Raw genomic sequence first — 26,003 nt, forward strand, 5'->3', positions numbered from 1 at the left:
TGCCTCAGCCCTGACATTATTGTAATATAGTTTTCTGTGTTTAATATTTCTTAGACTTGGTTTCCCATTGCAAGCATGGAAGAAACCCTAATGCATGAGTTTCAGAGGAGAAGGTAGCAGTCTGAACCTACTGTGTGGCTCCATCAGCAAGTGTGAGTATGAACATTAGAGCTGCCAGGTGTTGTGAAAATTTATGGAGCCTGACAGGATCAGAGTGGAAGGTTAGCAATGGAGCTTCTCCTGATGGCATGATTCTGGTGGGTCTGCAACTCTGGCTCGCTGATGGGCCCAGCTCCACAGGGGAAGCTGGAAGGGATTTCCAGAGACTCCCCTCCCTGTGTCCAGGCCAGAACAAACCAATTCACTTAGTCCTACCCAGTGAATATTGATCTGGGATCTCAACGATCTCAGAGGAGGGATAACTGCCCTCTGTTGTCTGTGGCTCACAGTTTTCCTTCTCTTTGATCTCTTGCCTAATTTTCTGTGGGTATAATTTAAGCCTCATTTATTCTTATTCCCCGTTTGGTGGAATTGAACAAGTAAGGGACCTCAAGAGTGTAAGCATCCTTTTTGCCCTTGCTGTAGCCATGGCCTTTTTTTCTCCCCAAAAATTAAAAAGAAAGAGTTCCTATTGCTATCGTGTGCTAAGATTCACACAACACTTGCCTTACAGTAAGATATATATGAGATATATATTTGTAGGTATTTTTATCTCCATTATACTGATGAAGAAATTCACAAGACTTGACTATGGTAATATAGCCAGAATCCAGATCTCTGGTGACTGCCTCTTAATTATTATTTTATTATAATAATAACTCGGGTGATAATAATAGCTAGAATTTCTATAGCTCTTTACAAATATTATCTCATTCGATCCTTACAACAACACTGGCAGATAGGTTCTATTATTATACCTATTTTCTGGAGGAGGAAACCGAGGCAGACAGCGTTGAAGTAGTTTGCCCAGGGTCACACAGCTGGCAAGAATGTAAGGCTAGATTTGAACTCAGGTCTTCCTGACTCCCAGTCCAGCATGATATCCACTATGCCACCTCCCTTCTCCTATCTCGAGGCAGAGTGGAACCTTTTTCCCACACTGGTATAAGGAGAATGACGTTAGTCGTTAACTATATGAATCACACAATCAGTCAGCAAACATTCATTAAGTACAAAAACGCTAGAAATCTAGACAAAGGTGAAATGGTCCCTGCCCTCAAAGAACGTATTTTCTAGTAGGGAACATTATAGAAGGTTGGCCAAGTGTTTCACATAGGTTGTCTAATTGGAGCCCTGTCAAATGAGAATGACAGGCAATTTTGTCCCCATTTTACAGATGAAGCAGTTGAATCTGGAAAGCAGCTAAGTCCCATAGTCACACAGGCTTCAGAAGCCGATTTCAAGTCTAGTTGTCAGAATAATCACAGTTCAGGCTGATAGAGGGTTTTTAAGACTTGCAGAGGACTTTATATCCACTATACCATCAATGAAACAATTCTGTCAGATAGATGGATTATCATTCCCCACTTAACCAAGTAGGGAACTGAGGCTCAGGGAAGGATCTGCTCAGAGCTAGCAGATTTCAAGGGTGGGATTTGAACTTAGGTCTTCCTGGGCTCTCATGTCCAGCTTACTTTCTCCTATAGACACTTAGTTCCTACAACATATTCTCATTTATGGTAATCTATCAACTGAGAGGCAACATGTAGTGGATTTGAAGTCAGGAAGAATCCTGCCTCAGACACTTGCTGGTTATTTGAGAGTCTGAGTTAAGTCACTTATGCTCTTTCAACCTCAGTTTTTTCATCTGTAAAATGGGAGGGGAGGGGCTGGTGATAGAACCCACTTCATACAGTTGATGTGTAAATCAAATGAGACATATGTGTCAAGTTATCTGGGAGCCTTGAAGGTTATATTAATGGTGACTATTAACACTATGTCACTGGAGGTGTCGCATTTGGGAGGCTGCGATTGGATCTTAGCGAGTCTGATCTGAGTAACAGTAAATTGCAGTGGGGATGATTCTGGTATATTTTCTTTATGAATTATTTTTATGCCATGAATATTTTTCCCCTGAAGCACTGACACAAGGTGCTGAACCCAAAGGTTAGGGACCCAGCCTTTCAGTCCTCAGTCCCACATGAGACATTTCCCAGTCTTTCTTGAGTGGACGATCATCGCTTGTGGTGTTTTATTGGAGCCTGGGGAGGGAGTTGTTAGCCAGAAGTGCAGGGTCATTGACCCACTTGGTTTCCTTGGCTCCCTTTCTCATTTTACGATTCAAGGAGGAGGTGAAATCTCAAAATCCGTCACCCTAATAAAAGTGGAAGGTTCCCTCCCACTGGCAGAGCCTGAGTGGAGTTTTCCTTCCGTTGCATTTGGAGCCTCTCATTCCTCTGCAGCGATTACTGGACCCTAGGGCTTTAATCTTTGTTTTTGCAGAAATGAATTGGGAGTCAGCAGTCACTTACTCATGTGTGTGAGCTGCACTTGGGAGATTGCCAGTCACAGGTGTGGGCGGTAGGGTCTGAATGCTGCAGCTCCAAGCATCCACAGGGGTCATCCACAAACAGAGAGTCCATCCGGATACCTCATTTTCTCATGGTGCATTGAAAAATGGGAAGTGAGAGAGAAGGCCCATCTGTCCACAAATAACAAAGGGAGCAGTCGGTTTCTAGAAGTGAATAATGTGAGAGTGACACCAGACATTAGTTTGGTGGCTGGGCTTGACCCCATCATCGTGGCTTCTCAAGGTCAGTTTCCTGTAAAATAGGAGAGTGCTGGATTTAGTCAAGGAACTTGGTCACTCTCCCTCAGCAGGCCTCAGTTTCCTTATCTGTAAAATAAGGACTTTGGACTACATGATTGCAAAATTCCCTTCTGACGCTAGATTGAAGATGCTGAAATATTTGTCCTAAACAGTCAGCATAGTATGTTGAACACTGGCTGGAACTGGAGTCAGGACTACTGGGCTGGGGTCCTGCCTCATGCCAATCCCAGGCAGCTCCCTTAACCTCCCCCTGTCCCCTTTTCTGACATCCAGGAGATCTGGATTCCAGTGTGGTTCTAGCACTGAACTATGTTTTGTTCCTGTGGCCATCTGAAGCCATTTAGATTTGTTTACATTTCAAAACAAAAACTTTTTTTTTCTCATACAGTTTAAAGAATCTAAGTCAGAGGATCTGGGCTCCAGCGATGGCTTTGCCAGTTACTACCAGTGTGACCTTGGTCAAGTGATTGAATTCTTTCTGAGTCATGGTTTCCTCACCTCTTAAAATAGGGGCAGCGGGAACCTTTGGAGTCAGAGGACCCGACTTCAAATTCTGGTAATAGCTTGTATGACTTTGTGGGCAACTCACTTCACTTTTCTAGCCCTCAGCTTCTTGAGCTGTCAAATGAGGTAAAGATTGAACTAAACAACTTTAAAGGTTATCTTCTCGTTTTCCATTTGTGATCTTATGACTACATGACGTCCCTTCTCATTCTGATTAGGAGATCTTAGGAAATTAAATGTAATCAGTGTATATTCTACTTAAAGCCCTCAGCAAATTTTTCTTTTTTTCCTCCACTTAATAGCATTCTTTTCTAATTACATATAAAGATAGTTGTCAACAAAACATATGGAATACTTCACGAATTTACATAGCATCCTTGCACAGGGTCCATACCAAATCCTCTCTGTATCATTTCAATTTTAATATATGTGCAGCAAATTTTTCTAGAACAGATTTTGCCCCACTAGGCTGTACTGATGAGGAAAGCTTATATAAAAGGATCAGGGAAGGCCTCCTGGAGAAGGGGCCATTTAAACTGGGAATGGAAAGGTTGGTGTTACTACAGGAATTGTGACCTAAATGCAGTATCTAAGTAGTTAATTTAAATGACCAAAACTCTTTATCAAGTGTGTGCCAGCTGAAGAACATTGCTTGAAGTTCTGGGCCTGCACCAAAAGGAAGATCTTGCTGGCTTGAAACCTATGTTGATTATTCCTTTCCAGACTAGGAATCAGGTTTTTTAATGCCCTTAGATTGTTTCTTTTTGGCAGGATGTCCACGTTTTGCATCGGCTTTTTGCATTTTGAAGACTGAGGTTATATTATTTTGCTTTCCAGGAGATTTTCTTGCAAAATAACAAAAAAGATTCAAAGTATTAAACAGCCAGTCTCCTATCTATAAACCAACAACTGACTTCTCGGGTAGGTAGAGGTTGAGGGATGGTCGAGAAGAGGGGAGGGTGAGGCAACCCGAGTATTGTTTTGTCTAGGGTTATGGATGTGTTTGCATAAACATTCTTTTGCTATTGCTGGTCAAATACATCTCTTTAAGATTTTGTTCTGCAGTCCCACTTACATAAAATGCCAGGCTGAGTTCCTGGAATATCCTGCCTGATATAAACCATTCCCAAAGGACCACCCCAACATAACCTTGGGATGTGTTTTCCATTGGTTTTCAGAGTCACCTCAGTTTTCCATCCTGCTGTCCCAATTAGAATAACTAACCCAGGTCCTACATTTTTGAATCTTTTTTCAAAAAACTGCAACCAATTGCTTTAGATGTCCTGGACTGAATAAAATAGAGGCAGATTAGTGGGGTGGTAGAGTCCTGCAGAGGAAGATCTGCAAATCTGGAGACTGAGAGAAGGTACGGACCTAGGTTTAAATGCTCCCTTAGTCACTCATTAATTTTGTTGTCCTTGGCAACCTATTTAGCCTCTTGGTGCCTCAGTTTCCTCATCTGTATGGTGGTAATAATGATAATGATAATAATGGCATTTTATGTTTGCAAAGTGTTACTATGTACATATATACATACACATATATATACATATATGTACATACATACACATGTATGTATGTACATATATATAAACTTATTGATAACATCCAAGGTCCCTTCCAAGCTCTAAACTTTTGATCCAATAATTCTTTTTACCTACCCATTAAAAAGCAATAACATGGCATTTACATATTAACATATTTATGATTTGACCCTGTACCTTCCTCCTCTACCTTGATTAATCTTGTCTAGAGACCAGAGAAAAACAAATAAAATATTATCTAGCAACTGGGTATTTGTGAGTTGCTCTGTCTCCACTTTATTAACATAAAGGTTGATTGATGATAGATGAAAGGTCATCATGGCAAAAACATGTCAGACTATTTCATAACTTGGATGACAGAGGGAGGACATCAGAGCTAGTTTTGGCTTCTCTGAAAGAGAAGCAGTCTACGAGTGCTGTATGGACAACTTTGCTTGTTTCTAGTTTAATGTAATCCAACAAATATTTAATATGGGCCTGCTACGTACCATTCTGTACTAGTTGCTGTGGATAGAGATGGGAATGAATCAGTTTCTGCCTTCAAAGAGCTTATAGTCCTGTGTTTGAAGGCAGATCTTTTCTATGGCTTCTTATTAATACAACTTGCCCCAAAACAGATTTAGGAGAAAAGAACTTGGAAAATCAAATTTCCCTTCTTTATTCCTCTGAGGTTTGGGAAGCAGCGTCATGTAATCAATAGACCTCTGTGATTCTTCCTGGCAGTGTGATCCTCAGAAAGTCATTTGATGTCTGAGTTTTAAGCGTTTTTTCATCTGTAAAATGCCAATAATAATACCTGTGGTCCTTACCTCATAGGGTTATAGTGTGGCTCAAGTGTGATAATGTAGGCAAAGCAATCTGAAAATGTTAAAGTTCTGTTTAAATGCCAGTTTCGTTATTGTGCTTTCCAAATGGGGATTGTTAGTTACTGTCGGGCTTCCATTTTTGAGTTGGCTTGAAAAAGAAAAAAAAAAAATAATCTTTTTTCTTTCCAATGCTCCAATCCTTGCCCAACTTCCCTGAAATATCCTTTTAAAAGGAGAGGAGAACCTTTAAAAAAATGTGAAAGTGAAGTCAAATCATTCTGTGAAGGCTGTGGTACATGGTGATGAAAGCGTCTTCCAGACAGTCCATCCCCATGAATGATTAAAGAGAAACGAAGCATGTTCGGCATGATTTATAAAAGTGGTTAGTCAAGGATTGCAGGAAAACAGGGCCCTTCTTGTAAGTGATTGCCATCCTAGCTAACAGTCTCTTCAGCATGATCTACAAGGCACTGTGGCATGCCTTTGGTGCAGAGAGGGAGTAGGTAAATGGCTCCTCTTAATGAACAGCATCCAACCAATGGCCCTCGTTGTGTCGAACAGCCTCGTTGTGTAGACTGAGAATTTGTAGCTCCATTTGATTACTTTGCAACACATCCTTCATCTGCCCTGTGAGCACGATGAAAAAAAGTGAAATGTCTTCATCATTCTACTCGGGTAGCCTGAAATACATATAACTCCTATTGCAGTAAACTAGTAAGATTTGCTTAAATTGCTTTGCCGGTTATTGGCCCAAATGTATAGCCAATTCTCAGTTTGACTGTCCCTTTCCTTTGTGCTGTGGGCTGTTTATTGACGCCTTGAAAGCAGCTACTTGCCAAGGGCTAGTAATGAGAGAATGGGCTGGTTTTTGTACCCTGTATGTTCCACACAGTGCTAGGCACATAGTAGGTGCTTAGGAAATGTTGGTTGACTTAGTAATTTAAAAAAAAAAACACCCATTAAATCTTTTGTTTTCCAAATAAATTCTATTTCAAGAAGCAATATGGCATAGTAGAATATTATCTGACTGAAACCAAGAAAACCTGAATTGAAGTGTTGCTTCTAACAAATACTAGCTGTATGACATTTAACCTTTCAGTGTCCCTGGGTAATTCACAGAGACTGTAAGTTATAGTTGAATTGCAGATCTGCATTATTGCAGGGAATTTCCAAATGAGGTGTTCCATATATGGGAAACCACCAGTTTGGGCTGGCAATAAACAGACGAATGAATGAATAAATAAGGTTTATTGATGCCTCTTATTTTAATATCATGGTCCTTTCCTGATAGTAACCTCAACCAACCAACCTACTGACCACCACCCTCCACTGTAACAGAGAAAAACAATTAAGTAAAACAAAAACAAAACCAATCTGTAGGTTTGCTGCTTGTATAGTCAATATGCAGCCCGCATAATTCCACACCTCTTTGCTAAGTGAAGAGATATCGCATTCATTGTCTGACCTCCAGAACCAAGACTGAGTATTGTGATTACTCAGAGTTCAAATTTCTTCTGATATTTTTCTCATTTGAATTATTGTAGTCATGCCCATTTAATTTCCCTCACAGTTTTTGTGAGCCGGGAGGGTCACTACCTCCTAAGGTTTTTTTTTTTCCTTTTTTTCCCCCAGTCTGCTTGCCAAGTGACTTTCTGTGAAATTCCTTTCAACAGTCTTGGTATTGCCTTTACCACCATAGTTTAATTTCACTCTTTCCTTCCTTTTGAGATAAACAATACCCTCTGTCCCCTTTCCCAAAAAATAACTAAACTAAAAAAAACCAACAAAAACCAAAAGAAAATCACTACCACTTGTGGAGTTAACCCGATAGCCCGACAATCACTTCAGCATGAGCCGATCACTTTGCCATGCATGGCTGGAATGGTGAGGAAATGGGACACTTGGTCATTGACCGTGTGCTCTGTGCAGTTCCCACCCCTGAAATCTGAGTTGGCTGCTGACAAAACTTGGCCAAAAAACTCATTTTCACTTCCACGTTGAGCTTCGTTAGCTAAATCATGGATTTCTGGCTGGCTCACCGGGACCAAGCCTTATAAGAAGAAATAGATCCAATTTCCTGCTCTTGGTAGTTTTAATACTTCCTGAAATAGCAGGAAACATTAATTTTGCATTGGGCCCAGGAGTCTTGGGAAGCAGGAATTGTAGGCACCAACTCTGTTTAAAAAAATTAAAATAAAACTAATGGCAGAGTGAACCCACTGAGAGGCATAGGGACAGGGCTGGTGCCATAGGAGGAAGAAGGGTCTTGGTTTCAGAAGAGTGATGAATACTCTAGCACCTTCTCTCAGATTTTTCTTTCCTGTAGCATAGCCAGTTATTAATATGTATGATGGGTATTTTGTTCAAACATTATAAATCTAGGCTGAGGTCTAGTGTTGGGGTTTTCCTTTATAGCTCTCCTTCTTCTGCCCAGAATTATCTCATTTTGATCAGGAAACTTTGCATAAAAATCATACACAGAGCTCCAATTTCCATTCCATAAATATTAAAAGGGGGTTAAGTATTACAGTTTCTCTTTCAGGCCCCAGTGGGAGGAGGAAAGTTAGCCTTCTAATCAGAGCCCTATAATAACGTTCTTTTCATTCACAAGCCAAAAGGTAAACAAAACATTGTTCTTTCCCCATAATATGGTAATACTTAGTGAAGTAAACCAAATATAATGAAGGAAAATTCCTAGAGCACTTGGTTGTTTTACCCATGATGTATGAAGTATATACTGAAATGGACCATTTTACTTGCTCTTTGAACTGTTGTGGATAAGGGAGGGGGGATATTTGTAATCTTATTTTATGGGTACCCTGTTTTTATATCTTTTTCAAGTGGAATCAACAAGTATTCATTAAACATTTGCTATATGCAGACACTGTGCTATTTCCAAATATACTTCTCTTTATTCTCTGTCCCCTGTATGAAACCATCTTTTGTAACAAATAATTTGAAAAGAAAGAAAATTTTAATATGTTGATTTTTTTTCCTTCTTACACCTTAAAAATTCCTTATTCCTTAAAAAAAATTATAAGGGATGACTCTTTTGGGAGGAGGAGAGAGTTATGGGGGTGGGATGAGAAATATAGATATGCAAGAAACAAAGATATCAATAAAATGAATAAAAAAGGGAAAAAATAAAAGCAAAAAATCATTGTTTATAAAAGTAGTCAACAAATACTTCATCCATGTCTGACCTTATCTGTAATCCCATAACTCTGTAAAAAAACAAAGAGAGAGAGAGAGGGAGGGAGAGGGAGAGGAAGGAAGGAAGAAAGAAAAAGAAAGAAAGGAAAGAAGGAAGGAAGGAAGGATGGAAGGAAGAAGTACGCTTTTCTCAACTTTTTTTCTGGGATCTAGTTGGACGTTATATTTGTGTTACACAGACTTCAGGGTTTCTATTTTCTTTCCATTAATATCATTGTTTCCTTGGTTTTGCTTATTTTATGTTGTTTCAGTTCATATAAATCTTTAGGGGACTGATTTTACAGAAACAACCTCCGTCCCCCACCGCACCCCCCCCCCCCCACACTTTCCAACCCTTTGCTTTTACAGAGGAGGAAACCGAGACCCAGAGAGGGCAAGTAATTTAACCACAGTTATTCAGCTATTTAAGTGGGTCCCTCAATGTAGAGCCCCTTTTCCACCATGCATACTGATTCATTTAGAAACTGTTTTTGTAATGATCAGAAAAGGGAGCTAGAATTTAAAAAGAAAAACACCTTTTTTTTTTTTTGCCTTTTTGGGGTTCCTGAAGGTTTTTCAGTTGCTGTCAGGTCTCCATTTTGTTAGAGATAAATCTGAATGTCCCTGGAAAGGTAGATCAGCTTGTTCCTTTCCTTCTTTCAGCGGGTTGAGCTGTTTGCTGATTGCCCCTAGCTCTCCTATTGTATTTCTTGATGGCCGGCAAATGTGCTAATTAAATGCTCTTTTTTTCTCTCGGATTTCAGGAAGCCTGCCATATGAATATAAAATAGTGATTGCTGGGAATCATGAACTGACATTTGACAAGGAATTCATGGCTGACCTTGTTAAGCAAGATTACTACCGTTTTCCTTCAGTGTCCAAATTGAAACCAGAGGACTTTGACAATGTTCAGTCGCTCCTGACAAACAGTATTTACTTGCAAGATTCGGAGGTTACAGTGAAAGGGTTCAGAATATACGGGGCACCATGGTAAGTGTTAATTTGAACATATTCTCCCTTCCCCCACTCCACCCTTCATTAGCTCAGCTATGAAAAGCTTGAGCCCCAGACTCTGGTGGTTTGGACGAGCCAGGCTCTACTTTATAAGTCAAAGAGGAACTGTAGTTACTACCATATCTTTTAATAAACTACATAGTGCTGCTGCTGGAGAACACCGAGGGCATTGTTTTAATTTGGGAAAGAAAAGAGTTTATGTGGCAAGATCAGCACGATGGGGGCCCTGCCTGGGTGAGTGGGTTTAAGCTTTGGCGAGTATACGAGGCAGATGGGGGCTCCTGCAAGATGGGGGTGATAGACATCCCACAAACTATGAAATGATTTGGTAGAAAGGTCATCATGTTCCCTTTCCTATAGTAGCAAAGGTCGCCATATTCCTTTTTCTACAGTAGCCACTACTCCATAGTTCCCTTTCCGACAGTAGCCACAACTCCAAAGTCTTCACAATTTATTTGGCTACTTTTTTTTAAATGAAGATTATTCTAGAAGGTCTGTATCCGTTGCCCTTTCTCTTTTTGAAATTTATGGAGTATGAACAGACAACCCCAAATCAAGACCGATGGCACCACAAAGACACCCTGGTGAACTTTTCAGGGCTTACCCAACCCTTCACAGATCTAGAGTTGTGGGACCTGGCTTAGACATATGATTCCAGTCTGCTCATGGGTACCTTCAGTTGGATGATTTGGGTGAGCCTCAAAAGGTGTGATGTATTCTTTAGGTCACATTCCCGGGTTTGCTTTGCTCCAATGGCCCTTAAACCACACCCCAGAACTGAGTTGAACTGGTATTGATTACAGGATTGGGGCTAGGAAGGTAAGCATTATCCTAGATCGTTAGCTTCTGTAGAACTGGGCTAACTACATACGGTAGGGGTGTCATAATTATATATGTACAGTGAATGAATGGATGATTTTCTCCCCTAAACCAGGGGTTTGTGACTCATTTGTATCCTTGGCACGTAGACAAGTACATAGCATACAGTTGGTGCCTAATAATGCTTGTTTATTGATTGATGTTATTTTATGTGTGGAATGTCACGGAGGGTACTATTATTATTACACTATTATTAATATTGGCTGTTGTTGTGACCAGTATTCTTCTTAATATAGTTATTAGAACTGGAAACAACACGTAGTTCTGCTTGCCTTTTTCCTGCTCTCCTAATGTCCTTCCATGTGTATTTCTCCAAAAATGGGGGATCACAGAGTATCAAGGACAAGAGACTGGGGAGCAAAAACGACCGCATTGAAGGACTGTGCCAGCATGGTCTTTGTAGAAAGCTCCTGTGGGTCCTTCATGAATTGTGAACCTAACAAACTTTCACGTTTTTCAAAAGCTCTTGCTGGACTGGGGTTTTTACAGACTTTGATGCCAACTTATGAGAATTCCATTGTACGTTTTCTTTTAACCAAGAACATAGTTGGTGAGAAAAGGAAAATTTTAGTTCTGCTTTTACTAAAAGGCACTCGGGAGGGAATCTGGAAATTTAGGTTGAAGTCCTGACTCTGCTACTAACCCTTTGTTGGGTTAAGTCAATTCATTTTTCTGGGTCTAGATTTTCCTCTCCTATACGGTGAAGACATTGGAGCAGATGGTTTCTAAATACATCAAAGGATGTGTTAATAAATGTTTAACAGCTGACTCTCCCCCCCCCAAAAAAAATAGGCAGGACATACTTTTAAGTTTAGTCTGATTATTAGCACTTTCTTAAGTCTAGAAAACAACAAATCAAGCCCTGAAGTGTAGTTTGCCAATTTCTAAAGCGTAAATGCTCACACTGAAAATTTAACAATCATCTCTCATTTAACAACACCCTCCACCAAAGGGGAATAGGTAGCCATAGCAGACAGTTCGGTTCCTATAGAGGCTGGATTACTATTTGGTTTGAGCTGGATCCAGCACAGCCCTGTATTGAGAATTTTCTGATTTGACATTCTGCTGTATGTATGACTGAAGAAAAGACTTTAAGGGCGACAAGGGAGCCATCATGAAGTATTTGAAAGGTTGTCACGGGGAAATGGGCTTGTTCCACTTGATGTTCTCTGGGGCCATGGAGCTGGGCGGGGGGGTGGGGGGAGCAAGATGTAGAAATGTAGCTTCAGATTTGAAACAAGGAAACACTCGCAATAATTAGAGCTATGCAGAAGGATCCTGGGCAGCCATGAGCAACATCGGATTCTCATTGAGACTGGGGGCTATTTCTTGGCTATATTGTAAGAGGGAATCTTTTTCAGGTCCAGGCTGGGCCAAATACCCGCTGAGCTGCCTTCCCCCACAGGGATTCTCTGAAATAGTACTTTCAGTCTCCCTGGGATCACAGTTGTTACTGGCTTTATGGTCTTAGATGAGTCACTTGTGTTCTCTATACCTCAGTTTTCTGTCTAAAAAATGTATATAATAATCCATGTTCTCTATGAACTCAGAAGGTGGTGTGAGGATTGAAATCAGAGATTTATGTGCCCAAGAGCTTTGAAAAAGATTCGAGCTCCACAGATGACCTGTTATCGCCATACTCAAAAATAAAGTTCTCTCTTGGGGCAGCTAGGTGGTAGAGTGGATAGAGTACTAGCCCTGGAAGTCAGGAGTTCAAATTTGGACTCAGACACTTACTAGCTGTGTGACCCTGGGCAAGTCACTTAACCCTGATTGCCTGCACAAATAGAAAGGAAGGAAGGAAGGAAGGAAGGAAGGAAGGAAGGAAGGAAGGAAGGAAGGAAGGAAGGAAGGAAGGAAGGAAGGAAGGAAGGAAGAAAGGGAGGAAAAGATGGAACCCAGTAGAAATAACTGTTTTGTTATTTGAAAGCAAATGTGTTGGGAGTAAGAGAAGCAACAGAGCTACAGGATTATAAATGTTAGTGTCAAAAAGGACCTGAGTTTAAATCCAACCTCAGTCACCTACTTGCTATGTGTTCATGGGCAAGACACAACCACTCTGAACCTCAGTTTCCTCATCTGTAAAATAATGGTCAATAGTTGTGCCTTTGATGAAGGACTATAAACATCTAGAAAGATGCCATCTGGAAAGCACTTTGTGGACCTTAAATTACAATCAATCAATTATAAACGTGGATGAAAAATTAAATTATATTGCCTCTAAGTGGCTGGAGTTTCTTTTCTACTAACCACCAGGGGTGGCTTGATATGAAAGTGGCCACTTTCCTCAGACTGGATCCTAATCTTTCTCTTGCTTCAATGCACTGAAATTCACTTCCAGGTAAATAAAAATAATAACATCTGTACAATACTTTAAGGCTTGCAAAGTACTTTTTAAAATATTTCATTTTCATAACTCAGAGGTAGGTGCTACTCATCCCCATTCTACAGATGAGGAAACTGAGGCAGTCAGGAGCTAAATGATTTGTCCAAGGCCCCTGAGCTAATAAGTATCTGAGGCTGGATTTGAACTCATGTTTTCCTCACCCCAGTTCCTTCACTCTATCTATGGTGCCACCTAATGCCAACATCATCCCCTCAAGCTATGTCATTCTTAAAATGAGTGAGTCTGATTTGCATGCATTTCTGATGGTCTTTCCAGAGGAAAAGTTCTCATTTGCTGATCCAGCAAGTGGTTTTAATTTAAAAAGTGAGATCAAGCTCTGAATAACAGCTGTGATGTTGAGAGTTTCTAGCCTGTCAGAGGTTTCTCAGAAATAATTGTCATCAGACTGGGGAAATAGTTATAACTCATGTGTTTAGAAAATGTAAATTGCCATTTGGTATAGGTAGAGGAAGGAAAGATCAGCCCATATACATTACATGTTTATGACTTGTGGTGCATCTGAAAGCTTTCTAAAGACCTGGGAGAATTCCAGGAGTGCCTTCTAACTTACAATTTAGCTGAATTTTTATGTAGAAAATAACTTCGAACACACAGGAGCAGGCGGGGATGCTTGCAATTGGAGCATGCTGTGGTGCATAGCAACTACCTCTGAGGTCCAGAGAATTTGAATTTAGCCTGATGAGTCTGGGAGAAGTACATGGTATTGACTGGCTGTTCTGAGTGGGATGCCTGGCCCCTCAAGGTGAACAGAGACACCTTCTGAGGTCATGGCTGGACTGCTCTCACCATGGGATCTACAGTCTGGTTCCATAGGGATCCTGGCTATCTCTTCCCCTTCCTGCTCTTTAAAGAGCCTTCAAACTGAAGACTGAAGAGGCAGCCACAATGCCCTGGACTTAGAGGCAAGTGGTCTGGCTCCTGCTCATGGCTCTGGGTTACTCCAGTAGAGCAACTCCAAGCTCCTTGAGGGTGATGAATGGTTGGGGTTTTTTTTGTGGTTGTTGTAGTTGTTGTTGTTTCCCCTACATATAGCAGAACTGGAAGGGGCTTTAGAACACAGAATGTCAGATCTGGGAAGGACCTTAAAGCATATAGTATCAGAGCTGTGAAGATGATTGAATTTAGAACTGGCAGAGGATCACAGCTACTCCAACCCCTTTATTTTATAGAAACTAAAGCCCAAAAATGACTCTAGGGTCCTAAAGGTATCTAACAGCCAAACTGGGAATCGAATCCAGTCTAATCACTGTATGTGCCAGCCTTCCAAACCAGCCTTCTTCCACGACATTGCATTGCCACCCAGACCTTCAAGGGTTTAGGAATTTAATCTAACCCCTCCCCCACGCCCATTTGATCCAAGCCCCTCATTTGATTTTTCCATGAATTTTCTTGATATTTTTGTTTTATAGAACCTTTATTTCCAAATATATCCCTCTCCTTCCAGTGAGTCATCCCTTGTAACAAAGAATTTTAAAAAGGAAGAAATAATCTGTCAGCAAAACTAGTGAACACACAAATCTAACTCATAAATTCAGTGATCCCCTCCTATATTTCTCCACATCTACAAAGAAGGGAGGGAGGTCTTGTTTTCTCTTCTGATCTATGGACTCACACTTGGTCGTAATAATGCAGTGTTCAGTTTGGTTTGGGGGGCCAGTGTTCTTTCTACTTGCATTCTATTTACATCTATCTATATTCCATTTACATTTATGTACACACATTCTGTACATTAGTTTCTCATTTCTGCTTACTTCGCTTCATGTACATTTACGTTGGTCGATGTCTCATTTCTTTGGAGCATAGCAAAGGCAAAATTTGAACTCGGGTCTTCCTGTTTCAAGTCCAGCTGTCCATCCACTGCATCCCCAGAGGGCAGGATAACAAGCCGCAGACTTGGAACATAGCTCCAGATTTTCCAGCCACAAGTCAAGCATTTTTCCTACTGTGCACGTTGCAATTCCTCATATGCCTCTGAACTCCAAATACAATAAAAACCAAACACTCCCCTAGCAGAAACAGGAGTGTTCTTTAGCAGGACCCTGCCCCCTTTTTTCCTCTCAAACAGAAACCCCAAATGACCTCCTGTAGCTTTTAATGAACACTGGTGGAGTTTTCCAGTCCCCAGGCATTTGATCTATAGGGTGATAGATTCAGGAACAAGCAGCTTACTTTTGCATGTATCAGAGTGGCCCTGGGTTTAATTTGTCTGATTTAGTGACCCTGGAAAGAAGGGTCTTTGCTTCTGCGGCAAGAAATACGGCCTGGCAGAAGCAAGCGAGTGCAATTCTGAAGTGACCGAAATGGGAGAAGAGCCGCCCACAATGACCAGTAGCTCGCACTGGTGAAAGAGGCAAAAACTGGAGTCCCTCTCTTTGTCCCACCGCCCCATGCTCTTTATTCTGAAAACCCCTCGGCTTCCATCTCGCCATCATTTCGTACGCATTTATTTTCATTGTAGGAGCCAAACCTGGAGCTGCCAGCGGCTCCTTGGTGGCGTTTATAATTATGTTTGCCTACAAATAGCTCTAAGGTTGTGAGTGCCTCCCCCTTCTGAGCAGCGCGTACGTTCACTCTTGGTGTCTGTCCTGTCACCAAAGCATCCGGCATTTTTATTTCCAATTATAAGTTCTGTAATGCATCATAGATTTTGCTGACAGTCTTCTAGCTCTTGAAATCGCAAGCAAATGAACAGCCGATATCGAGTGTGGGGAAGAGCAAACCACTGGACAGCTCCCAGGATGGGCTGGAGAGGCGGTTCCCGGCTGAGGAGGCTCATTTATTTTATTTTCATACTTTTACTTTGTCACGAACTGGGCCTTTAGAAGAAGAAACAGAATCGGCCCCGGCGGCAGCCGCAGCGACGTCTCCACAGTCGGCAAAAACAAGTTCTTGGTCTCCGTGTGCACCCGAGGAGCCTGGAAAAACAACATTGGTTCTGTACCAGGCTCTCAGGAATTCCGGCATTTATTCAGTAGGAGAAGTCAGCAGTTCAGAAAGGGACTGGCACAGAAAGGTCTTCTGTCTCTGTGTTAAGCAAATATGTCCTGGTCTTTTGACATGGTACCGCTTAAAAGGTGCAGGCTCCCGTTTCATTTTCCTTGGCACTGGGCCTTAGACTCTCCCATTAGGAAACCCATGCCCAGTTTCCTCATCTCTAGAATTACGGGGTTTGTTTACATTTTTGCCTCTTTCGGAATGCCTTCACTGCTGGCGGCTCTTAAATCCACATGGAGTCAGATTCCCTTTTTGATTTTGAACAGCCGCCCTGTTTATTGGGGGGCAGGAGGGGAGGGGAAGCAAAAAGCCAGGCTGATCGGTTTCCCTCTGCAGCCCCCTATCTCCCCCTACTCCTATTGATGTCTGTATCGGTAAATCCCATTTCTAGATGTATTTAGGCAGAAATGGAGCTGTTGTGGTTACAGAAACCACCTTCATTCTGTAGCCAACTCATGATTGAAAGAATCTTCCAGATGTAGCCTTGATTTTATTCGAAGGTCATGCCTGTGGTGAGGAAGAATTCAGGGTCCGTTTCTCATCTTGACCACCCAGAATTGTTAGAAGTTATGGAGAGACAGATTTCAGCTCAGTATGTAGGCAAACACACACATACGCCTGCATACACACACATACACACACACACACACACACACACACACACAGCAGGGAGGGAGGGAGAGAGACAGAGAGATTGTGGTATATTCCACCTCAGATATTTACCAACCAAATGACCCTGGGCAAGTTCCTTATCCTGTCAGGCCCTCATTTTCCTTAACTATAAAACAAGAGTGTTGGACTTAATGACCTCTAAGGCCCTTCTAGTTCTACATCTATGAATCTATGAACTTCCTAATTCTTGGAGCTACCTTGAAGTGGAGTGGGTTGTCCTGGAGGTAAAGGGTTCTTCCCCATTGGAGAATCTAAAGAATAGACTGAATGACCATTTGTAGGGGTTATGATGTAGGGTGGGAGTGGCATGGGGGAGCTATTTGGGCATCTGGTGAGCTACAGCTGCTGTGGTCTTTTCCAGTTGTGAGGATCTTTGATTCAGAGAAAGGGTATAGAGATATGCATGACTTATTGAGGTAGTATCACTTACGGGGTTCCACACCTAAGTGATGATGTGAGAAAATTTTGTAGTGAATGACAACAGTGAGAATGGGGAAAGGATTGATTTGGCTGTTGGTGAATAAAGTGCATGCTTTGCTTTAGAATCTCTCTTTCCCTCCCTCCCTCCCTTCTCTCTCTCTCTCTGTCTCTCTCTCTCCTCTCTCCTCTCTCTTTCTGCATCCCCTTCTCATTCCTTCTCTCCCCTCATCTCCCTCTTCCACCCCCTCCCATGAATACATTTTGTTTCAACACAACAGATATTTACCAACCTATGTCCAAGGAAGTTCCCCTCTGTTCCCCCCAAAATGCTTATCTTATCACTTATTGACAGAAAGGAAGGATGTGTCCTTTAACTTAGACCAGCACTAACTTTGAAGGGAATATTTTTCACAGTGAGAGCTTTGCTTATCAGCATGCCCTCAAAGTGAGGTCATTGCTTTTCTCCCGGTTGGCACTGCTTCAGAGTGGTGAATGCTTTGCCAGTCTAGATGCACTTGGTTCCATGTGGTTTCCCTTCACTGAAGCACATTGAGCAAATCAGATCTCAGCTCCTGGGCACCAGTACCCAGAAGGAAGTGCGGGTAGTATGTGCTGCTGAAGGCAGGGCCTGGCACTGTCCCAGCAATCTTAGGCATGAAGAAGGCTCAGAGCTATGTACATTTCTCCTTCCGCCATGCCAGGGCTCCAGTAGTTTTCCTTTGTTTTCTAGTCTGCGGAAAACTTGGAGGGCAGTTTCCATGGTATAAATCCACTGGTTGCTGGAGGCAGAAAGAGGAATGCCAAGGACAATATGATTAATAAAGTTAGGTTGGGCACAATTTGGGAATCTAGTCACCCCCTCAAAATGTTTCCAATTGGAGGTCAAGAATAGAAATGGAATGGCAGAGGTGAGAAGCCGGCTGGTGGTGCCATGAATACAGGGTGGGCCCAGACTCAACAATACCCAAGGTCAGTCATTTATAAACTGGGAGATCCTGGACAAGTTACTGAACTTCTACCTGTCTCAGTTTTCTCATCTGTAAAATGGGCATAATAGCAGCACCCAGGGGTATTATGAAGATCAAATGAGATATTTGTAAAGCACTTAGCACCATGCCTGGCATATAGTAGGCATCAGAAAAATGACTTAGAAATTCAGGGGACTCAGGGTGAGTAGAGTAAATCTAATTAGATGCAAGGATAGTTGGACCCAATGGAGAACAGAGAAGGCAAGCCAGAGCTCCGAGGGAGCTCATCAAGATCCCTGGGAACATTCATTGGACTCTATTTTCTAAGGATATGAATAAAGTATCCTAAAGATCATCTTCAATTAGACATCAAATGCTGTTAATATTGGGTAATAAGGTTTGGAGGAAACATCCTTTGGCTCAAAATGGAAAGTCAGGGAAGTGGTGTGGGGAAACCAATCCACCAGTAAGTAAGGTCAAATCCGAGGAAGTGGTTAAGAGTAAGTCTAAATAAATATCTATTTGGGGTAAAATTTCCCAAGAGAGCCTATGAGAATATTGGCAGGATTAATTGGTTGGGCTGGACACTCTCAGACCTGATGCTTTTGCAAAAGTGTGTTGAGTATGGATCTCATTAAATAAGGAGTAGGGTTGGAATTATTGATGAATCAACAATAAATCAACATTGAAGACTACAGAAGACCACAGTTGTGTTTGCCAGGCAGAAGAGCAGAGGTGACATATTTTTTTTTTTCCATTCTTCCAAGTAATGAGATGATCAGGCCTCCTCTGTATGATAAAACTAAGTGATTTTGATGCCTGAGTGACTTGCTAAATGGAGACGATTGTTTTCATCTCTCTCGCTGGAGCTAGAGTGGAGATTGAAATTCTGGGATGTAGTGGTCTTCTTGTTGAATCTGATAAGGTGGGCCTGCTTTTTAGGCCACACACAGAAGCCAATTTTCAGAGGACAGAGTGCTGTGGCTAGAGGAAGCTGGCTCTGCCATGTATGTCACCTGTGTGAATGTTGCTTTGACCTCTCTGGGCCTCAGTTTCTTCATCTGTAAAATGAGGACTAAGTATCTTTCTGTTCTAAATCTACCATCTTATAATTACCCCTACTAGAAATGGAATGTTCTTTTTGGTTATGTTAGTTTGAAAAGGAACAAATAAAATTCCAAGTTAGGATCTCTGAACTTATTAGAAAATCACAGATGATGTTAGATTAGAAGATCTGGAACTGAACTCAGAAGCTCTCTATTCTTCCAAAATTTTTTCATTTTATTTTTCAATTAATAATCATTTGTTTTTCTCTGCATTTAAATGAAAAAGACAGAAAAATAAAATTCTTGTAAGTAATCATAGTCCAAAAAGGATGTCTGATTTTGCCTCTGAATGTGTTCTCTCTTTGTCGGGAAGTGAATATCAACTCAGTCATTTTACAGATGAGGACCAGGGAAGGTTAGTTGATTTACTTAATGTCATATAGGGAATAAGCATCAGAGACAGAATTTGAACCCAGGTCTTATGTGTCTAGAGTCAATGCTGTTTCCATGGTACTATGCTTATAAGTGTTCATAGAGCTAGACCTAGCTTGAGTCCAACCCCCTCCTTTATTGGTGAGGAAACTGAGGCCCAGAGAAGCTAATGATTTCCCCAAGGTCACACATCAGAGGTGGCATTTGAACTCAGGTCCTCTGACTCCACAGGTTCCATGCTGCCTCTAACTCTTCCTATAGAGAAGCATAGGTCAGAGGTATGAAATGCACAGCCCATGGACTGCATGGAGTCTTCGATACTCCCAGTGTGACCTGAACCAGACTGAAATATAAGTGGTCAATATTTAACAAAATAGATAAAAATACAATACATTGTAATAAATAACATTACATTTTAAGTAGGGAGTCTTATATATGGATTAATGACACCGATTTCTATTTGAGTTTGACAATATAGGTCAATTATAATGGTCCAGCCTCGTGAACCTAATCTGTGCTGGGGACAGGATTTGAACTCAGGTCTTCCTGATTCTAGGGCCAATTCACTTATCCTTGCTGCCTCTCTGTTAAATCCCCTGTGACTCGAAGAGTTCTTTTTCTGAGTACTAAATCAATAAGATACTCAGGTTTTTAGTGGGGGCAAACGAAACCATAATGGAAGAAATAAAGTCTTTCCCATCCTAAAGCTATCTAACCGGATACCTTTGTTCCCTTGACTGTATTAGACAGAAACAAAGTCTGTGTCTTTTTCTGAACTTCCCCAACTAGAAGGTAACAGGAATGAAAAAGAATTGGTCCTGGGGACTGGCTGGGGTAGAAACTGAGCACAGCTAGACAGGCAGAATTCTGCCTCCCAAGCTGTGTAAACTTTCTTTGGTTAAATAAATACTCACAGAGATGGAGATATTACATTTCCAGTAAAACATCTTCACATTCACCCAGTTCTTTCTGCCCAGGAAACTTGGGCCAGCCATGTCTGGGACAAATGAACTCCCAATTCCTTTATTACCTTTTGAATAAACAAGCATGCATTAAGAGCCTACTATGTGCCAGTCATTGTTTTAAGAGCTGGGCATGCACCCTGCCCCCCCGGGAGCTCTGTATTTTCTGTTGAAGGGGAGAGGAGAGAAGGATAACAATATGCGTGCTGAGAAGTAAATACAAGATTTTTGTACTTGAAGAGTGAGAGGAAATTAAAAAGATGGGTACCAGGATTAGCTTCTCATAGGAGATGGAACCTGAAGTGTACCCTGAAGGAAGCTAAAAATTATAAGGGGGAAAAGATGATTAGGGAGGGCATTCCAGCCGTGCAAAGGCACAGAGTTGGGAGATGGAGTTGTGAGATGTGGAGAAAGGTAGGTGATTGAGTGTAGGTCTCTTTTGGCACCTCTGTTCCATCATGAATTTATTCATTATGCTTTGCTCAGTTCTACATATTGGTATATATTTTTTCAGGCAAAATTTGTAAGCAGCTAGGTGGCTCCATAGTGTACAGAGTGCTAGACTGAGTTCAAATGCGACCTCAGACACTTCCCAGCTGTGGGACCCTCGGCAAGTCACTTTGCCTCTATTTGTCTCTATTTTCCCATCTTTAAAATGGAGATAATGATAACCCTTACCTCATGGGGTCATTGTGATAATTTTTGTGAAGCACTTAGCCTAGTAGATGACACATAGTAGGTACTTAATAAATGCCTAAATTTTCTTCTTTCGTTTCAAGGGAGGACTTCTGTGAGCCTGAGGGAAGGTGAGCTAACAGCTAGCAGCTCATACCAAAAATGAGCATCAATAAAACATTTTAAATTAACACAGAAGGAAACAAACCGAAAAAGCAGAAGGAGAGAGAGAGAGAGAGAGAGAGAGAGAGAGAGAGAGAGAGAGAGAGAGAGAGAGAGAGAGAGAGAGAGGAATATTAATTATTGCATTGTTTAACACACAAAGGTCTCCATTTCTTAGACAAACCTCTTGGTTTTTTTCATTTTGCATTTGTGTTTATTGACAATTACTGTTGATAATAAAATGAGATTCAAAATAAAGAATAGTCAGATCATAATGGAGAAAAAAAGTTGCAGCTCAATGTGGATGAATGACCTTAAATGTCAGTCTGAACAGCTTATCCGAGAGGCAGTAGGGTGCTTCTGAGGATGATCTTTTGGAGGCTGAGAGTGACAGTCACTCCTGAAACAGTAAACATTCTTTTTTTGTCATGGCACTTCCATACAAAAAAAATGAATTTCAGTAAACAAATTGAAATAGGGACTTTGAGAAATTATTGTCATTCCTTCTTTGAACCATGACATTATAGCTGGAAGTAACCAATGAGATCATCTCATCCAGCTTCTTTATTCTACAGATGAGGAAACTGAGGCCCAGAACTGACAAAGCTAGGACTAAAGTGGAGCTGTGATAGAGCTCTGGGTCTGAGTCAGAGGAGCTAACTTTGGATACCAGACCCCATACTTTCTGCTCCTTGGGCCTTGAACAGAGAACTGAACTTCTCTGTCCTCTGCTTTTAATTCATAATAGAGCTATTTGGCCCAGTGATTTTAGAAGTCCTGTGAGAGATCTAAATTTGATAACCCCAAGTATCCTGTCTGCTGTTGCATGCTCTCCTGCTACTTCTTGTCTGTGGCCCATGTGGTTGTGTTCATTCATTTTCAGTTGTGTCTGACTCTCGTGACCCCATTTGGGTTTTCTTGGCAAAGATCCTGGAGTGGTTTGTCATTTCTTCTCCAGCTCATTTTACAGATGAGGAAACTGAGGCAAACAGGGTGAATTGACTTGCCCAGGGTCCCACAGCTGGGACGTGTGTGAAGATGCATTTGAACCCAGGTCTTTGTGACTCCAGGCCTAGCATTCTATGTAGTATGTCGTCACCAACAGTCCACATATGTAATTCCATTGACTCATATACATGTAGCTATTGCATTAAATCATAGGATGTTGAGTCTTCAAAAGAATGAGACTTATTCAAGGTTAGATAATAAGCACTTCCCACACACAAGACAACAATAGAAGCAGACCCTGCCTTAGAACCATAGATCAAGAGTTGGAAGGGACCTCAGAGGCCTCTCCTCTTTTTGATACAAGGAAACTGAGGCAGGGAAGTGAAATGACTCTCCCATGATCACACAGACTGGAAACATCACTGGTGAGATTTGAGCCCAAGTCTTCTGATTAGTGTACCACTTTCTACAGAAGCCCAAAGCACATATACAGTTAAGTTAAGTAAGGAATCAGGAAAGACCACCTGTAAGAGGTGGCATCCTGAACTGAGTCCTGAAGGGAGACAAGGATTTTAGGAGGTAGAAGTAAGTAGAGAACCTTCCAATCATTGGGGACAGTCTGGGCAAAGGCATGGAGAGGGGTAGAGAAGATATTGTTCAGTTTGCTGAGAACATAGAGGATATGAGGAGGAAAATTGTGGGGAGAAAGGAGTCTGCAGTCCTAGCTTGGACCTTCACTTGGATGGGCTTTATAGTCCTACAAATTGTATCTGAGGGGCAATAGAAAGCCAGTGATGCTTCCCAAGCAAGGAAGTAGCATGGTTTATGCCTTAGGAATGTCAATTAGGCAACAAAACAGAAGTCTTCTGATTTACAGGGCCAGTGTCCTTTCGACTGAAACATGTCAATTCCTCCATTGCCTATGGATATGGGAATAGCTAACAATAGCTCAAAACAGGAATATTGACTTTAATAAACACACGGTCATTTGCCCATTATGAGCTGAAATGCAGTAGAGATCAGAGATCTACTCCCAGCTCCCTGAATTAGTGTGATTTTGAGGCAGATGCTTCCCCCTTCTAGGACTCAGTTATTTTTTTCTTTGAAATGAGAATGGGAGCCTGGCTAACAAGAAAAGATCTCTGAGATCCGTTCTAGTACTGCAACTCAATGCTCTGAGGTCTGAAATCCTTTGACACTCTATGTTTTGATGATTCCTGGATCCACCTAGACTCACATCTCATCCTGTTGGAGAGCTTTTTATATCCATTTGGAAATAAGATGACACATGGAGATAGAGCACAGATCGACCACGTGGAGATGGCTTGTCTGAGAAGCTGAGAGCTGTTCTTGAGCCGACATTTGATCTGTCCCTGGATAGGATGCCCCGAGGCTCAGAGAGTAGAACCTGGCTTTGGCTGGTGATGAGTTACAGTCAAGTGATGCTCAGTCCTACCTTTGCTTATTTGTATTCCAGTGCCGTAATCTTCCCTGCTCTCATGTGTCTTTGTTCTATTAATCTGCAAAACAGGGCTCGACTTGTGATTAGTCCTCAGAGCTTGTTTCTATTAATCAGGCTGCAAAACAGGTCTACTTGGATGCTTTTGTTGTAAGAGCCTAATGCCCTTTCCTTGGCAGCCTGTGGCACTGAGCTGCTGGCTGTGGCCCCAAGTGGGACCTGCAACGGACACTGGGTTTTTATATGCTGCCTGTGTGGCTGGGAGGGAAGTCATTGTTTGAAGAGCCCCCAGAAAAGTCCTTTGATGATTTTTACAAAAGCTGTGTTGGAATAAAAGTTTATAGGGAATGGGACAGGGGGCACCTTTTGGGGGATAGTTGTATGAAAGATGCAGGATCTCCAGGTATAGAGAGCAAGAAGGTGCGTTTCATAGGGTAGGTTGGTCTTACTCCTCGCTAATGTATCAAACAGTGGTAACTTTGACATTAGAACTAAAGCTGTACTTAAAATAATGTGTTAGGATGCATAATCCTCCCTCCCCCTCCCCCCAAAAAACCCAACTAAATATTCAATATTAATAACTAACCATTGAACTAAGCAATTCTAGATCTCACTAGTCTAGTTTTCCTTCTGAGCATTCATGAGACTACAGAGAATTTTATGAATTAATTCTCTTTTCTCTTCCTTTTCCTTCCTTCTCTTCCCCTTTCCTCCCTTCCCCTCCCCATTTCTTTTCCTTCCTTCCCCCCTTCCCTTCCTTCTCCCTTTCCCTTCTCCTCTATCCTTCACTTTTCTCCTTCCTTCTTTCCTTCTTCCCTAAATCATTATGCACGTACACACACACACACACACACACACACACACACACACACACACACACACACACACACACACACACACACCCCAAAGCAAAGCAAACCAAAAAACAAAAAACCTCTCGCCAGGATAAGGTTAGAGAAAACCCTGTACTCTGGTTTTCTTATCTTCATTATCAGGGGACAAGGACAGACCTCCCCTGTGGAGATGCTGTGTAGGTTAACTGAATGATGACGACAAATTGCTTTGTAAAATGTTCATTATCACCACTGGAAAAAAAAGAACTCTTCAGTCTCTAATGTATGAGAGAACACATCATGGGAAAATTATGTCACGACACAACTTTTCCTCATAACCGTGACTCTCAAAGAGGATTATGTTCCACTGGTACAGAACCTTTGGTTCCAACCAAACGTCACATTCCCTCCTTGGGAAATCACCACAGAAAAAAGTTAAGTGTAAACAAGGAGCAAACTGCCAGGGCCCCAAATTCAATTTGTCATCAGTGATAAATTTAGTTGTGTAAAATACTTTAACTCATTCTTCAGCATGATTTATTGGTTTTGATGATTAGCAGGAGTATATTACAGCTTACACAGAATTTAGTGAAGAGAATTTCTGCCTAGATTTCAGGAGATCTTAGAGTTAGCCGACCTCATTGACCAGAGAGTCCAACCAGTTTCTGATCAAGGATCCCCTCTACATCACCCTTCATATGTAACCTTTGTATGAAGACCCTTTCCATTCCACAGTGAGAGGAAGCCCCATTACATCTCAAGGCAGCTCAAGACACCTTGGACTAACTCAAAAGTATCAGACATTTTTGCTGACCTCAAGTCTAGCTTTGAGTCTTTGCAACTTCTATCCATCGCTTCTACTTCTGCCTCTGGGAGCCATTTTAAGAATCCTTCTGATAAAACAAAAATTCCAGGAAATAGACACTAGATCGAAGCAAAGATTAAGTTCTGAGTGGACCAGACAGATACCAGGGTGACTTTTTAAAAATAATAATAGTCACTAGATCTCCTGGGTCTTGATAACTGTTAAAATGTCAGGAAGGAAGGAAGGAAGGAAGGAAGGAAGGAAGGAAGGAAGGAAGGAAGGAAGGAAGGAAGGAAGGAAGGAAGGAAGGAAGGGAGGGAGGGAGGGAGGGAAGAAGGAAGGAAGAAAGGAAGAAGGGGAAAGAGAAAGAAGGAAGAAAAGGAAGGGAGAAAGGAAAGAGACAAAGAAAGAAGGGAAGGATGAAAAGGGAGAGAGAAAGGGAGGAAGAATTTCCATTACATAGTGCTGGACTTATTTTAATTCTCACTTGAAAGATGAGCATATTGGGGCC

At 41.6% G+C, this 26,003-nt stretch overlaps 1 protein-coding gene and 1 non-coding gene across 3 annotated transcripts in view; one reads left to right on the forward strand and one right to left on the reverse strand.

Annotated features, from left to right (window-relative positions):
* Positions 1-26,003, forward strand: part of MPPED2 (metallophosphoesterase domain containing 2) — a 206,411-nt gene that overhangs the window by 106,337 nt on the left and 74,071 nt on the right. For both annotated transcript variants that reach the window (XM_072619262.1, XM_072619263.1), the window contains exon 4: positions 9,581-9,806. In XM_072619262.1, coding sequence (XP_072475363.1) covers positions 9,581-9,806 — 226 coding nt within the window. The remainder of the gene's footprint in view (positions 1-9,580; positions 9,807-26,003) is intronic.
* Positions 3,615-3,725, reverse strand: LOC140513009 (U6 spliceosomal RNA). Its single transcript, XR_011970052.1, has one exon. It is a non-coding gene; the product is annotated as a U6 spliceosomal RNA (small nuclear RNA).

Source organism: Notamacropus eugenii, chromosome 6 (assembly GCF_028372415.1).
Source record: "Notamacropus eugenii isolate mMacEug1 chromosome 6, mMacEug1.pri_v2, whole genome shotgun sequence".
Taxonomy (NCBI): domain Eukaryota; kingdom Metazoa; phylum Chordata; class Mammalia; order Diprotodontia; family Macropodidae; genus Notamacropus; species Notamacropus eugenii.